This window comes from Thalassophryne amazonica, chromosome 12 (assembly GCF_902500255.1).
Source record: "Thalassophryne amazonica chromosome 12, fThaAma1.1, whole genome shotgun sequence".
Classification (NCBI taxonomy): Eukaryota; Metazoa; Chordata; class Actinopteri; order Batrachoidiformes; family Batrachoididae; genus Thalassophryne; species Thalassophryne amazonica.
In genome coordinates this window covers 93,896,247-93,911,701 of record NC_047114.1, presented here as the reverse complement: position 1 = coordinate 93,911,701, position 15,455 = coordinate 93,896,247, and the positions used below count along the sequence as shown (strand labels likewise).

Sequence of the window (15,455 nt, the reverse complement as noted above, 5' to 3'; positions counted from 1 at the left end):
AGCGGGGAGGCAGAAGAAGAGATGGAACTCTTTAAGAGAAATCTCTCATGAATCGTGCGTGAAAGCTGGTCAGTCTCTTCAGGAGCTCCTCCATCATGTCCTCAGAAGTCTTGATGAAGATTCTGCAAACAGAAACTCAGCTGTGGAAATTACCACCTATTTACAGCTCCATTAAAGCTGCAGTGTAGAATCTACCAGGCATGATTATGGAGCACTCATCACCATCTGTAACCTTAGAACAAGTTCTTTGTGGCTACATGGGAGGGCGCCCCCTCATGGAGACCACCATGTTCAAACAGGAGCCCAAAAGGGACATTTAATGTTTGTCTTTTGAAACATGGTTGGATGCAAAACAAAAATGAGTAATCTGTGGTCGCTCCTCTGTACGCCCTCTACTGGTTGCTCGTGCAGCTTAACATGCAAACCCTTGTTTTTGTTTTTTGCACTGGAGGATGATTATCACAAGCGACGGAAAGAGTGCATGAAAGCCCCATCACCAAAGAAGTGAAAACATGAAGGCAACTGAAACTGACTGGTGATGACAGAATGTAATCTACCACCTCACCACTACATGATACTAAATCCTACATACTGTAGCTTTAAAGGGTAAGTTCTCATTTCTTTAAATATCACCTGACTTTTGCTCTTTTACTAGGAATGAATGAAGGAACAGCTATTTTGAAAAGATAGCGTGGAACCATCTCTGGCAATTTCATGGATACATAGTCACATTTTGGTGCTCTATTCCATTGGGAGGCTAGCTATATTATAACAACCAGGTGTCCTCTGTGTGCGTGTTTATGGGTTCAATCACGGAGAAACTGGGGAGAGCCAACATTTGCTGTTTAGTATGTTTGTTTTGGGTCAAAGATGAACGTCACCAAAACGGAACATTGACAGGACTAATATTTTTGGAGAAAATACAAATATTAGCTAACAACAATGGACATTGATATTTACATTCTGGCAGCATATCAAAAGCGTGTGTGCATGATTTTATTTAATAGATTCAATGTAAGTACATAATATAATTGTAAATATGTTAAAATAGATGGATGACACAAGAAAGTGAAAATGCTTATTTCCATTGTAATCCATTTAAAAATGAAGACAAAATAGAAGTTAAAATAATGATGATAACATTGTGAATATGATGAGAACCTAATCAGTTTATAAATACATAAGACAATAAATTAACATTTAAAGAAATTGCATAATTAACCAGAAATAAAAAGGTTCATAGGAACTTTGCATAATTTATTACCACCTGTGAAAAATATTAGCTACCTATTTTAGAAACACTACCCAATCTAGAGCCCGTGGATCCCCATGGGCAACACGCTAGTAGACTGCGATATGTCATGGACCCGATGTTTGTCACCATTAGCAGCTAGCGTAAAATCAGTAATGTAGCAACTGTAGCAGTGTGATGTCAGATGAAATCAAATTTCCAATCAAGGGATCACAGAGCTCAAGCCAAAAATACAGAAAAGACCATTAACATACCTGATGTGGTACGTTCCCTCCTTCTGTCCAAAGGTACAACCAGGACGAACAGAAATTCTGGCCTCCTCTAAGAGTTTGTCACAGTAGAACACATCTGGAGATGTTCCCACTTCCTAAAAACATGCAGATCAAATACATAGATTTTTAAAAAATTAGGGCTTTTTGTTCTAGACTTGACCCATATGACTGATAACCTTGGCTTTTTGGATGGCTTTGGGTGGGAGATACAGTCTTGGAAACACATAGGCTCCCTTGGGGGGTTGGCAGCTGACACCTGGTAAGTTGTTGAGAACCTCAGCAGCCCGCTTCGCATTACGAACCAACGTGGTCTTAATTTGTTGGGTTTCCTGCAAAAGTCGTCTCAGATTGTTGAATAAACAATGAAAAATGGTTATTTTCTTTATTGCACAAAAGCACGTGTTTTTAATCGCTTTACAATGTAGTAGATCTTATCTCTTAACTTGAGGCCAGAGGGCTGAATCTGGCCACAAAGCTTGACACACCCAAAAATCAAATTACATTAATGGATATGGTTGTACTTTTACTATTGTAATACTTGGCATACTCCAGGACGCCGCCTAGTATAAACGTGCCTTCATCACACCCAACCACATCATCCCCACTCGTTTCACCTGAATCTAGAGCCATCCCCGGACACTGGTGGCTTCACTTCCTCCTGTGCCACATCTACGGATGCGGCATCACATTCAGATAAACTTGTTAGACCTTTTTAATTTGCCTCATCAGATTTTGAGTCCACCTCACTGTCTTTGGTTCTCACAATATGAATATTCACCCACAAAATTTTGTTCACAGAAGCTTCCCGAGTTTGCTCCTTCAGGTCGAGGACTACAACACTCACCCTGTCACTCATCAGTTTCAAAGAGTGCTTGAATAGTCTCTTCCAAGTGGCACTTTTCTGCATGCTTGCTTCCCAGCTAGAAGGTTCCAGGGTCAAGACCACTTGTGCCTCATTTTCCTTATAGATCTGGAGTCGTGTCATAAGATCTGGAAGGGCATCTAGTGTGAAACGTGTAAAAAAAAAAAAAAAAAAAATGCGGATCTCTGCAAAACTCAGTCTTAATCTTGACTCGGACTCTGCCCTTTAAAGTCTAGGTCTTGACTCTGACTCAGTATAGGTGATCTTGACCCCATCCATAATCTAGTGTAAAACTTGTCCTTGAAGATGATACTTCATCTGCATTGTCCCAGTCTACCCAGCTGTCAGTGGGTATTTTTATGGCTGGGGAAGTAACCTGCAACAGACTGGCATCCTGTCAGGTGGGGGTTTATACATGTTCTCTTCACACTGTGGAATCTGGGGATATGTACTGGCTCCAGTGGGCCTCAGGAACTTTATAGTAATTACTACTAATTAGAAATTCAGAAGGAAATACTTGTAATTAAATGACAAAACATTATCTAATATACAAATTGTAGGATGGCTACTGTTGCTGTCACCTCGTTATAAAGGTCATATGAGGGATCCTCTGGTATTGGAGGGTTCAACATTAGATCAAAGGCAATCTGACCCGTCACAGGTGGTCCGCAATCTGCTGAGAACATTGTTTTGATGTGTTTCATGACAGCAGGGTCCAGATTTACCAGCTCCACATATCCACTACGTAGCCCACACCTGGTGACACAGGAAGGTTTCAGTACCCTCATTAGTCTCTTGGCTTGGTTGAAGATGCAGCTTTGACTTTACGTGAAATCTCAATGTTTGAATTATTGAGACAATCAGAAAACACAGACACTAACACTTTCTGTAATTGTCATTTAACTAACCATCGTTTACTGTTTGTATACCCCGGCAAAGTAATTTCCTTCAGGACAAAGAACTTACTCGCCCAAGAGACCTTTGGATATTGAGTGGAAGGACGCAAGCTCCACCGTCTCTGAAAATGGGGGTCCCATCTCAGTCAGAACTCTCTTGTAAGAGACAAAATGGCAGTTTTCCTCAGAAACACAGTCCTGATAAACCTATGAGCAGCAAGAAGGTCATAATGGTATAAACTGTAAACGGTGATTACACGTACAAATCTATACCCATCCATGCAAACAAGAAGCCCACCTCATCAACCAGAAGAAAGAGTTTCTTGTCAAAGGCGAAACGGATCACCTCTTCAATTGATGTCCTGGTTTGAATGTGACCTATATGCATTAAAAAAATTTTTAAAAAAAACACACATGGTGCACATTTGTTGTTTCTGCGGGAATATCGCAGACTCCAACCAGGTGTGAAACTACCTGTTGGGTTTCCAGGATTGACAACATACAGGGCGACGGGGTCACAGACTCCCTTAGCAGATTCCAGTGCCCGATGTAGTTCCTGGACCTCCAGCTCCCAGCCCTGATCCTCGTTGAGGTAATATGGCACGACGACTCCCCCGAGTAACTCTGTGGTCCAAACAGCAGTATCAAAGCCGGGTACCGGAAATAGTACCCCAGTTCTTAGTGATTTCTCACAGTTCACCAAGACACTGAGAATGCTCTAAAAACCACAGAGAAACATTTGTGAGACGATGCTTGGACTAATTAGTAGACATCCAGACTGTATGTTGAATGTTACTTTGAGTGACATCTCTGAGCCTGCAGTGGAAAAGATGTTTTCAGGGTGAGACACAACGCCACCATCCCGTCGCGATATGAACTCTGAGATACTGCGTGTTACTTGTGATATTCCAGTTGCATCAAAATATGAACCTGAAAAATAAAATCACATTAAATAGAAACATTTTACAAAGATGATTATTTGCACAGGCACAGTGGAGTGTCATAGTGTCGCAGTACTTGGGTCCACTTTTGCCCCCTGGAAAACCTTTTCACTTATCTCAGAATTGAAGGCAATTCTACTAGTTATAGACTTGGACTAGAATAATTAGGCACATAATTAAAAGGCTTTTTACCTGGCTGTGGAAAATAAATGGTTATTTTAGAGATGTGGGGATAGACCAGTTTTCTGCCTTGGTGAGTCGCCACCCAGGACCCAGAGCAGTTCTGTGGTGTCATGGAAGCGGTGAAGTGCGGCACCGCCGCATGCTCCCAAAGTTGACTTGGCTTGCACAGTGGAGCAGTATTGCTACTCAAAAAAGACAAATCACGTTTGTTTATTTAACAAGGTCAAATGTGCCCAAGGTCATTGGGGTCAATGTGATTGACTTGAAAGGTCACATTGAAGTTTTTTTACTTCAGTTTGCACCACACATGGAGGTGGGTACTAGAATTACCCAAGCAAGGTCATATTGACCAAAGGGGTCAAGGTCATAGGGGTAAAAGGTCAAAAAGAAAATTCACACTGATTTGCACAAAACATGGTGGACAATATCTAGTTTGTTACGGTTCTATTTGCATATGTGGGTGATTCTTAGACTACGGGCACTTATTATGTCCTTTGATCATATTGTATGAAAAACAAAAAAAAGGGGAAATTTCACACTTTTATAGTTATCTTTACAATGAAAGTGTGTTAAGAAATTTGTTCTAGTAGTCTATGATGACTTTTTCACCTTTTTTCAGCATCATTATATGCAAATATTGCCGTTTTGTGCTTGTCCCACACCCAGACTTTTGATCTTCAATGATAAAAATGAATGGTAAAGAAATATTTTTTTCTAATGTTTTAAAATATCTCTGAATAAAATATCAGTAAAATAATCAAAACATAATTGGGGTATTCAATGTCATACAACTGTTGTGATTTTTTTAAACAAAATGTAGTTGTCCCACACTATTGCCGTAATTTCCACCACAACACTGTAATGTCCCTTTAAACAGTTTGTATGAAAGATTGTTTGGGTAGTTTCTATGGAGATAAACAGTGACATCAGAGCACATGTATATAGCGCCAAATCACAACAAACAGTTGTCCCAAGGCGCTTTATATTGTAAGGCAATGGTGTGGTGGAAATTACATTTACAAGGCCAATAGTGCCCGTAGTTAAAGAATCACCTATGTATCTATCTACTAAGAAACCACTGTGTGTGTGTGTGTGTGTGTGTGTGTGTGTGTCCCTCTCGTCACAAATGGCACCTCGGAATTGAGCCAAACTTGGCACACATATATTATACTTAGACATACGGAAGTGATAGGCTATTGAGCACTTTAGTAGTAGTAGTAGTAATCAAGGGGAGAGACACTTCTGTGCTGCATCATCACCAGCAAGTGTGCTATACTTTTATGTTGTCATCCTTATCTATTCTCTTCTTTTTCCTTAACAGTAGTAGTAGCAGCAGCAACTGTCTCTTCTTGAGGCAGCTTTAGTGTCACCCTATAACAGTCTATGAGCCAGTCATCAGTGTTGACCTAATCTGTGCCATGTAAGGCGATGAAATGACTCTTACAATCCAGCCTCAGTGTACCATGGCCTACACAAAAATGTATGATAACCATCCCAGGGTGGTAGCTGTACCCAGCTGGGTGTCAATGAAGAATTACACAGAGGTCAAAATGTAAAAATGCTTCCATTATGTTGAAAACTATACTGCTTTATTTGTCTGGTCATAATGATTCCAAAAAGGTATAGTTTGGACTATCTATGACTGAATGTTCTGGAGTTATGGGGTAAAAACAGCAAAAATGGTGACAAAGGTCAGTTTCAGTTTGTACAGGGGTCAAAAGTTAAAGTTGCTCCAAGTTCAATAAAAAATGATGCAAGTTCATACACTTTTGTGTAGGCCGTGGTTCACTGAGGCTGGATTCTAAGTTGTTTTGTCACCTTAACTTGCACAAGTTGGGATCCACAAAATCAGACTGCGAATTATCTGATACCATGAGTTAATGAAGTTCACCCCCCCCCCCCCCCCCAAAAAAATACAAAATATTATACAGTAGTCTAAGTTTTCAGGGTCCACAAATTGACCGTGAGTAAAGCTGATCGCAATTTATGCATGTGCGAGTTAACGGTATGTGCGTGTGTGTGTGTATATATATACACTCAACAAAAATATAAACGCAACACTTTTGGTTTTGCTCCCATTTTGTATGAGATGAACTCAAAGATCTAAAACTTTTTCCACATACACAAAATCACCATTTCCCTCAAATATTGTTCACAAACCAGTCTAAATCAATCAATCAACTTTTTTTTTATATAGCGCCAAATCACAACAAACAGTTGCCCCAAGGCGCTTTATATTGTAAGGCAAGGCCATACAATAATTATGAAAAACCCCAACAGTCAAAACGACCCCCTGTGAGCAAGCACTTGGCTACAGTGGGAAGGAAAAACTCCCTTTTAACAGGAAGAAACCTCCAGCAGAACCAGGCTCAGGGAGGGGCAGTCTTCTGCTGAGACTGGTTGGGGCTGAGGGAAAGAACCAGGAAAAAGACATGCTGTGGAGGGGAGCAGAGATCGATCACTAATGATTAAATGCGGAGTGATGCATACAGAGCAAAAAGAGAAAGAAACAGTGCATCATGGGAACCCCCCCACAGTCTACGTCTAAAGCAGCATAACCAAGGGATAGTCCAGGGTCACCTGATCCAGCCCTAACTATAAGCCTTAGCGAAAAGGAAAGTTTTAAGCCTAATCTTAAAAGTAGAGATAGTAATCTGTGATAGTGAGCACTTCTCCTTTGCTGAGATAATCCATCCCACCTCACAGGTGTGCCATATCAAGATGCTGATTAGACACCATGATTAGTGCACAGGTGTGCCTTAGACTGCCCACAATAAAAGGCCACTCTGAAAGGTGCAGTTTTATCACACAGCACAATGCCACAGATGTCGCAAGATTTGAGGGAGCGTACAATTGGCATGCTGACAGCAGGAATGTCAACCAGAGCTGTTGCTCGTGTATTGAATGTTCATTTCTCTACCATAAGCCGTCTCCAAAGGCGTTTCAGAGAATTTGGCAGTACATCCAACCAGCCTCACAACAGCAGACCACGTGTAACCACACCAGCCCAGGACCTCCACATCCAGCATGTTCACCTCCAAGATCGTCTGAGACCAGCCACTCGGACAGCTGCTGAAACAATCGGTTTGCATAACCAAAGAATTTCTGCACAAACTGTCAGAAACCGTCTCAGGGAAGCTCATCTGCATGCTCGTCGTCCTCATCGGGGTCTCGACCTGACTCCAGTTCGTCGTCGTAACCGACTTGAGTGGGCAAATGCTCACATTTGGCACGTTGGAGAGGTGTTCTCTTCACGGCTGAATCCCGGTTCACAGGGCAGATGGCAGACAGCATGTGTGGCGTCATGTAGGTGAGCGGTTTTCTGATGTCAATGTTGTGGATCGAGTGGCCCATGGTGGCGGTGGGGTTATGGTATGGGCAGGCGTCTGTTATGGACGAAGAACACAGGTGCATTTTATTGATAGCATTTTGAATGCACAGAGATACCGTGACGAGATCCTGAGGCCCATTGTTGTGCCATACATCCAAGAACATCACCTCATGTTGCAGCAGGATAATTCACAGCTCCATGTTGCAAGGATCTGTACACAATTCTTGGAAGCTGAAAATGTCCCAGTTCTTGCATGGCCGGCATACTCACCGGACATGTCACCCATTGAGCATGTTTGGGATGCTCTGGACCGGCGTATATGACAACGTGTACCAGTTCCTGCCAATATCCAGCAACTTCGCACAGCCACTGAAGAGGAGTGGACCAACATTCCACAATTGACAACCTGATCAACTCTATGCGAAGGAGATGTGTTGCACTGCATGAGGCAAATGGTGGTCACACCAGATACTGACTGTTATCCCCCCCCAATAAAACAAAACTGCACCTTTCAGAGTGGCCTTTTATTGTGGGCAGTCTAAGGCACACCTGTGCACTAATCATGGTGTCTAATCAGCATCTTGATATGGCACACCTGTGAGGTGGGATGGATTATCTCAGCAAAGGAGAAGTGCTCACTATCACAGATTTAGACTGGTTTGTGAACAATATTTGAGGGAAATGGTGATATTGTGTATGTGGAAAAAGTTTTAGATCTTTGAGTTCATCTCATACAAAATGGGAGCAAAACCAAAAGTGTTGTGTTTATATTTTTGTTGAGTGTATATATATATATATATATATATATATATATATATATATATATATATATATATATAAACGTGTGTGTCTTGTATCTTTTTCCCCCTTTTTATCTATGGGGAAAAACAGGCAATCAAACACTGTTGATTAAAAAAAATACAAAAACTACCAGAAAGTGATAGTAGAGGAAACTTGAATCTTTGAGTCTTCACAGAAATACCTGAAAGTGAGAACTGTTACTCGGTATGAGTCGCTTTATTCTGTCACTTTTTCAGATCTTACCGACGCTCCCTCCCACACATTCCTCCAGCTGCTCCTGAGCTCTGTGTTTGACATCCACCGGCAGTTTGTCGCTGTTCATAAGCTCCGGATAAACACACACTGCCAGAACCTGAGCAATATGTGCAGTTTTTAGGCAAACGAGTGGTACTTTGGATCCTGTGTGGACTTTGAAGGCCAAGCAGATTTACCTGTCGGACAAACGTCAGAGGTTTCAAGCCTGCTTTGTGTGGGTCACCCCAGAAAAGATTTATCACATCTTTGTCAGGTTGTCTGGTTTCCTACAGAGGGACAGGAGACGTCAGATTCACGGCGTGAGAATGTCACAGCTCCTGATTCAGAAACAGGCCCTCGGCGTCCGTGTGCTTTACCTGTCTGACATCTTCTCCTGTCTCGTCCTTTTGTCTCCTTGGGACGGTGGGCTTTGATGATGCTGTGTTTTTCATGTTTGGACTGGACTCCTGCAGGATGGACATCTTTCTCCGTCACTGCTGCTATGAGTCGAATTAAACGTGAACTCTGTTAATCTGCTGACTTATTAACACCTGCAGAGGACAGAAGTTCAACACGTTCAAGTTCAACAAGTTCGACAAGTTAGACACTCTTTGAATGAGTGTCTTTTATTCTGCACACATTAACAACAAGGTAACATTAACAACTGACCGCTGGTTAATGTGTCAGCAGTCTGACTCCTGAAATTATGTTTTGCAGTGGAAATCTAAAAAAAAGAAAGAAAAAAAAACACACACAAAGTTTTTAAACCTTCCACTCTACAAAACATGTCACAAATGAGTAGAAACAAGTTGAAAATGGTTTTTGGGTCATCAAAGATGATTAAATGTTGGTGGTTTGTCGTTAAGAGGTTTCATAACCCTGCATAATGTTTTAATGGCAAGTCTGTGTCTGTGGACAAAATAAATCAAAAATGGCTGGACGGACATCGAGAGGTGGTTAGATTTTGAAGTCGTTTGGTCAAAGGTCAAGGAAAACATGATCCACAAAACATCTCTTTTTAGTATATGTGAAGTTTGATAACTTTAAAAAAACCAGATGGAGCAAGAATTCATTCTCATTATTCCAAAATTAATTTACTCCATTCTGGAATAAGGCTGTAACATAAGAAAATATGGAAAAGCTTTCCAGATGCTCTGTATTTATATATATATATATATATATATAAATATATATATATATATATATATATATATATATATTACTGTATCAAATCTTGAAATAGCTGCATACATGAAAATAAAAGAACATAAGGGGCTTATTGTATATTATTTACAAATAATAAAATAAAACATAGTGCAACGAAACATTTACAGATGAAATTTGTCTATCGATACTCTGTAATATCATAATAATTATTATTATTATTATTATTATTGCGCCGCTCTGCTCTGAGGTCTGTTGTTTCTGCACGGACGTAAATAAGCGACGCACTGGTGGAGCTTCCTGTGTTGTTGATCTCTGGTTCCGTGTTTTCGATATGGACCCAAACTGCGGCTTTTCGGTGATCGAACCCTCTGCGTTCGAACACAGCTGGACTTTATAAGCGCACCGAGGCCGCAGGCAGCGTCATGGCTCTCAGCTCGGGCGGCTGGGCTCCTCCGGCCTCGCTGGCTGCCGCCGCGGGCCCGAACCCGGCCCACTGCGGCGCGCCGGTACCGGCACCTGCTGCGGCGGTGTGCTGCAGCACCGTTCTGATGTCAGTCCGGGTTTCGGTATGTCATTCTGGGATCCGACCCCTGTGCCTCCCCGGAGCGGGCAGCGAGGCTCTGCGCTTACAGCTCAGCATGGACCCGAACCGGGCCGGAGAGTTCCGGCTGGCGCTCAGAGACACCAGCGGCAGCCGCAGCGTGGTGAGACTTTGATTCATGTATTTATATTTTTATGTTCATTTAATTTTTGCACAAACAGACACACGTCCTGCGGCTCTGTGTTCAGGGTCAAGAACTTCCCCTGATTCTTCCTGCTGTCAAAAACTGACGCAGATCTTGACCTTTGTTCTTTGATCCTGGTTTTTATCTTTGATCTTGACTTTAGATCGCTACTACTGTTACATTACGGTGAATCCGGAAAGTATTCACAGCACTTCAGTTTTCCCATGTTTTGTTGTTACAGCCTCATTCCAAAAATCAGTAAAACACAGATTTTGATCAGTTAATGATATTCCCCCCCCCCCCCCCCAAAAAAAAAAAAAAAAAAACTGACAACCAGCTAGCTGACCGATACTCCTTAACACTGTTAATTTCTTTTCTGAGGCATTTGGACTAAATTTAAACCTTAAAAAAAATGTGAATTATTACCAATTCATAATTCTCCTTTAACAATTATTCATAGTGTCCCTGTTAAATCAACCGTTAAATACTTGGTTATAAACATTGCTGGGGACACTAGTACCTTAGATCACCTTAACATTTGTATTGCTTTAGATAAATGTAAGTCTTATTTAAATTTGTGGTCTTAAAGAGCCATCTCCATTATTGGGCAAATCTTACTTAATAAAACCGATAGTCTATCAAAATTCATTTACCCATCTTATTCATTGTCACTCTCTAAAAATGCAATAAAATCTATAAACCAAGCAAACTTCAGTTTTATCTGGAAGAGGAAAATGCACTACATCAGAAAAAGAACGATGGTTAGAGGACATGAAGAGGGAGGCCTTAAGGCCGTTGATATAGTGTATTAATGGCACCATTAAAATTAATTGTCTCAGGTCCTTCTTAAGAGATGAGAACAGCCAATGATTCCACATCCCAAAGCACATCTTCATGAGATTACGTGGCATCAACCTTCTCCTCAGGTGTCATTTTGATCTTGGAAAAATTGCTATTACTCTGTCTGCCTTTCATAAACAACTTTTACTTTACTGGAAAATGATTTTCAATCATAACTTCAGCCCTCATAACACTCCATTGTGGAATTGCAGGTATGTGTTACTTAAAAATATATATATATATTTTTTTTTTAACCAAAACTGGCTAGCTGAAGGAATGTGGTCTGTAATGCATCTTTTAGGTAACTCTGATAATATTTTATCCTTTGCAGAATTTTTCTCCAAATTGAATATTAATAACAGGAAGCAATGCAGTAATATAATCCAAGCAATTCCACAAGCAATAATTACAATGTCCAGCATTCTTGTACAAAATAACAATAATCCAATCCTTCCTTCACTGTTAATGGACATAATATTAGCAACTTTAAATTATCTAACGTTACAATACGGCAAACCTTTGTTAAAGAACTCTATTCATTCTCAACAAACAGAAATTCAATTCAACGTTTCTTCTCAAAAAAGGAAGCTGACAACTTAAGATCAAATTTTTTAAGTATGCTGTTGCACCAAAGGCGAAGGAAGTTCATTTTAAAATTCTAAATAATATATCCTGCTGAATTCTTAAGATGCCGATTTGGTTTTGAGCAGAACAGTTGCTCATTCTGTGATGAAGACGTTGAAACCATAGAACAGTGTCTTCTGGGAAGATTTTCATTTTCATTCCCCAAATTCATCAATTTCTCCATAATAACAAGAAAGAACATTCTATTTGGTTTACATAGAAAATATTCATTACGTGACCTGGCAATCAACACAATTATCTTTCTAGCAAAATGTTTTAGTCATAAAAACAAATTCTTGAAGGTAATACTGCAAATGTTTGTATTTCACAAAGAGTTATGTCTTTATTTCTCGTCCTTTAAAGTTAATGAAGAACAAAAAATGCTGTGAAGCTTCGTGATGGCGCTAAACTTCCTCAGAATTGGGCAAGTCGAGTATTTTGGCGCCGTGTGGTGGCCAGCGCCATCAAGACCCCAATGTTTTTTCAGTTTCATTTGATAGAGTAGGGCTGATATTTGTTAATAACATTGAAATCTGGTTGGGGTCTTGATGGTGCAGAGGGATATGGGCCTTTAAATACAGCCAATTTTGCAAAATGACCAGACTTTGAGCACCCCCTATATTCAGTGCCATCGATCCCACAACCTAATATGTATGTAATATGAAAAACTTTGCCTCCCTATGTCATTTGATAGTTAAACTGGCTTGGGGACTTGATGGCGCTGAATGTTACACCACATGAAGATGAGAATTTAATAAAATATCAGTTTTTGCGTATTTTTGCCTTGAACTTTGATGACCCCTGGCAAGGTCACTGGTTTTCAGTCGAAAAAGTTTGAGAAAGTTCGTTTCTTGGTAGGTTCCATCTTTGAGCTATGTTTCATTGAAATCCGAGTCAGCTTAAATCACAGCCCGCCTGATCCTTAAAAAAAATCGATTCTTAATTGTACAAATTTAAATAGCAAACATATCATACACCCTCATTATTGACATTTTTATGCTTAGCTTACTTTCAGTAATATTTAAACACAAACATGCTGCTGCTAGTCAGTAACAGTAAAGTTGCAAACTGGTTCTGCCATAGAAACCTCAAGGCCACATGTAGTGAACATTAACAATGTATAAATCAGCTAAGTATTTCTGTTCCAAACAAACATGATATGTGATTTAAAAATGTGGATGTAGTATGAATTACAAACACATGAATAACTCCAAAATACTTCCCCATAACACCTTAATGTAGACCAGGCATTTTAAACTTGACTTCAACACAAAATACTTTGATTTGGTTGTGTCCGTAGCCCGACCTTGTAATTAGCTTGGCTTATGGCACAGCAATATCATCCTGTCAAGTAATTCCTTTTATAAATCATTGGTTGTTTGGATCAGAAATTTCAGTTAAATATATCATATAGCAGACAAACGCAGTGATATTTGAGAGGTGAAATGAAGTTTATAGGATTTACAGAAAGTGTGCAATGATTCTTTAAACAAAATTAGGCAGGTGCATAAACTTGGGCACCCCAACAGGAAAAAAAAAAATACATCAATATTTAGTAGATCCTCCTGCAGAAATAACAGCCTCTAAATGCTTCTGATAGCTTCCAATGAAAGTCTGGATTCTGGTTGAAGGTATTTTGGACCATTCTTCTTTACAAAACATCTCAGGTTTGTTGGTTTCTGAGCATGGACAGTCCGCTTAAAATCACACCACAGATTTTCAATAATATTCAGGGGATATTCTGGGGACTGAGATGGCCATTCCAGAACATACTTGTTCCTCTGCATGAATGCCTTAGTAGATTTTGAGCAGTGTTTAGGGTCGTCATCTTGTTGAAAGATCCAGCCCCGGTGCAACTTCACCTTTGTCACTGATTCATGAACATTGTTCTCAAGAATCTGCTGATATTGACTGGAATCCATGTGACCCTCAACTTTAACAAGATTCCCAGTACCTGCACTGGCCACACAGCCCCACAGCATGATGGAACCACCTCCAGATTTTACTGTAGGTAGCAAGTGTTTTTCATGGAATGCTGTGTTCTTTTTCAGCCATGCATACCGCCCCTTGTTATGCCGAAATAACTCAGTTTTAGTTTCATCAGTCCACAGCACCTTATTCCAAAATGAGGCTGGCTTGTCCAAATGTGCTTTAGCATACCTCAAGTGACTCTGTTTGTGGTGTGTGCACAGAAAAGGCTTCCTCTGCATTTCAGCATCATACAGCATCTCCTTGTGCAAAGTGTGCTGTATAGTTGAACAATGCACAGAGACACTAGCTGCAGCAAGATCATGTTGTAGGTCTTTGGAGCAGGTCTGTGGGTTGACTATGACTGTTCTCACATCCTTTGCTTCAGCTTATCTGAGATAGGTTTTTGTATCATTCCCCTAAACCGTGATGTTGAACAGTCTTTGTTTTCAGGTCATTTGAGAGTTGTTTAGAGGCTTCCATGTTGCCACTCATTAGAAGAGATGCAAAGAGGGGAAACATTTGCAAATGGCCACCTTAAATACCCTTTCTCTTGACTGGATTCACCTGTGTAAGGAGGTCATCAAAGACACAACACACACAGGGCTGCTGCTGGCTTTGGGCGACCGGGACAAAGTCATTTGAAAGCCCGCCCCCTCTCTATACAAGTTCCCATCCAATCTCTGCCGTGACAGGAAGATTCCCCAGCCAACATCTTTTTTTTTTTTTTTTCGAAACTTTATTTCAACAAATGCAATAACAAACGAACAAAGCACAAGAGCAAAGAGATATACAAGAAAAAAAAAAGGTTCAAGTTCCTTATGGAGGTGTCAACATTTTTTCTGTGTTCAACAAAATCTGCACAAGTGTCCATGGCATCGGATGACGACAGCGACCTCGAGGTTGAATTCGACTCTTTCTAGTCTGGTAATTAACATGTTTGTGTCCCTTCACAGAAAAAAAAATCTTTCTAGTCTGGTAGTGCATTTGCTTGTGCATTTGTGTTCTTTCTGTGCCATAGTTTCCCCATTACTATAATTACTGTTTAAAAATGTGACAAAAAAACAAAACGCAAAAATAGCTACGTTGTATGCGTTTTGTTTGTGTACGATAATTTCTCCCAAAATACGATAATTTTGAGGTTTTGGTACGATAGTTTCATATTTCATATCTGGCAACACTGCTCCGGTGCAGTAAAACAAGAAGGGCGGGGCTTGCGAACAATGCTGTGCGCCACACTTAAAATAAACTGCACACCCACACAAACACATCTTCACAAATGACACTAACACCCTGCCTTTTCCTCAGAAATTACTACATTTATGTTTGCTGTCTGTCTCTGTACTTTTCTGTCAGTTT

At 40.4% G+C, this 15,455-nt stretch overlaps 2 protein-coding genes across 2 annotated transcripts in view; one reads left to right on the top strand and one right to left on the bottom strand.

Annotated features, from left to right (window-relative positions):
- Nucleotides 1–8: 8 nt before the first annotated feature.
- Nucleotides 9–9,303, bottom strand: LOC117521522 (alanine aminotransferase 2-like). The gene is made up of 11 exons (XM_034182841.1): nt 9,150–9,303; nt 8,970–9,059; nt 8,782–8,890; nt 4,079–4,212; nt 3,757–4,000; nt 3,581–3,660; nt 3,353–3,489; nt 2,968–3,142; nt 1,701–1,853; nt 1,507–1,619; nt 9–122 (listed from the first exon to the last, which is right to left on the bottom strand). The coding sequence occupies exons 1-11, from the start codon at nt 9,252–9,254 to the stop codon at nt 32–34; spliced, it is 1,431 nt and encodes a 476-aa protein (XP_034038732.1). The 5' UTR covers nt 9,255–9,303; the 3' UTR covers nt 9–31.
- Nucleotides 9,304–10,204: 901 nt separating this feature from the next.
- Nucleotides 10,205–15,455, top strand: part of sharpin (SHANK-associated RH domain interacting protein) — a 30,139-nt gene continuing 24,888 nt past the window's right edge. The window contains exon 1 of the mRNA XM_034183504.1: nt 10,205–10,643. Coding sequence (XP_034039395.1) covers nt 10,362–10,643 — 282 coding nt within the window. The 5' untranslated portion in view covers nt 10,205–10,361. The remainder of the gene's footprint in view (nt 10,644–15,455) is intronic.

What these genes read in the sequence shown, in the direction of transcription:
- LOC117521522 (XM_034182841.1), bottom strand. Translation starts at nt 9,254, where the DNA reads ATGTCCATCCTGCAGGAGTCCAGTCCAAACATGAAAAACACAGCATCA. An exon ending in ATGTGTGGGAGGGAGCGTCG is followed by an intron (nt 4,213 to 8,781) that starts GTAAGATCTGAA and finishes TTTATTTTTCAG; the next exon opens with GTTCATATTTTGATGCAACT. An exon ending in TCTTTCTTCTGGTTGATGAG is followed by an intron (nt 3,490 to 3,580) that starts GTGGGCTTCTTG and finishes TGCTGCTCATAG; the next exon opens with GTTTATCAGGACTGTGTTTC.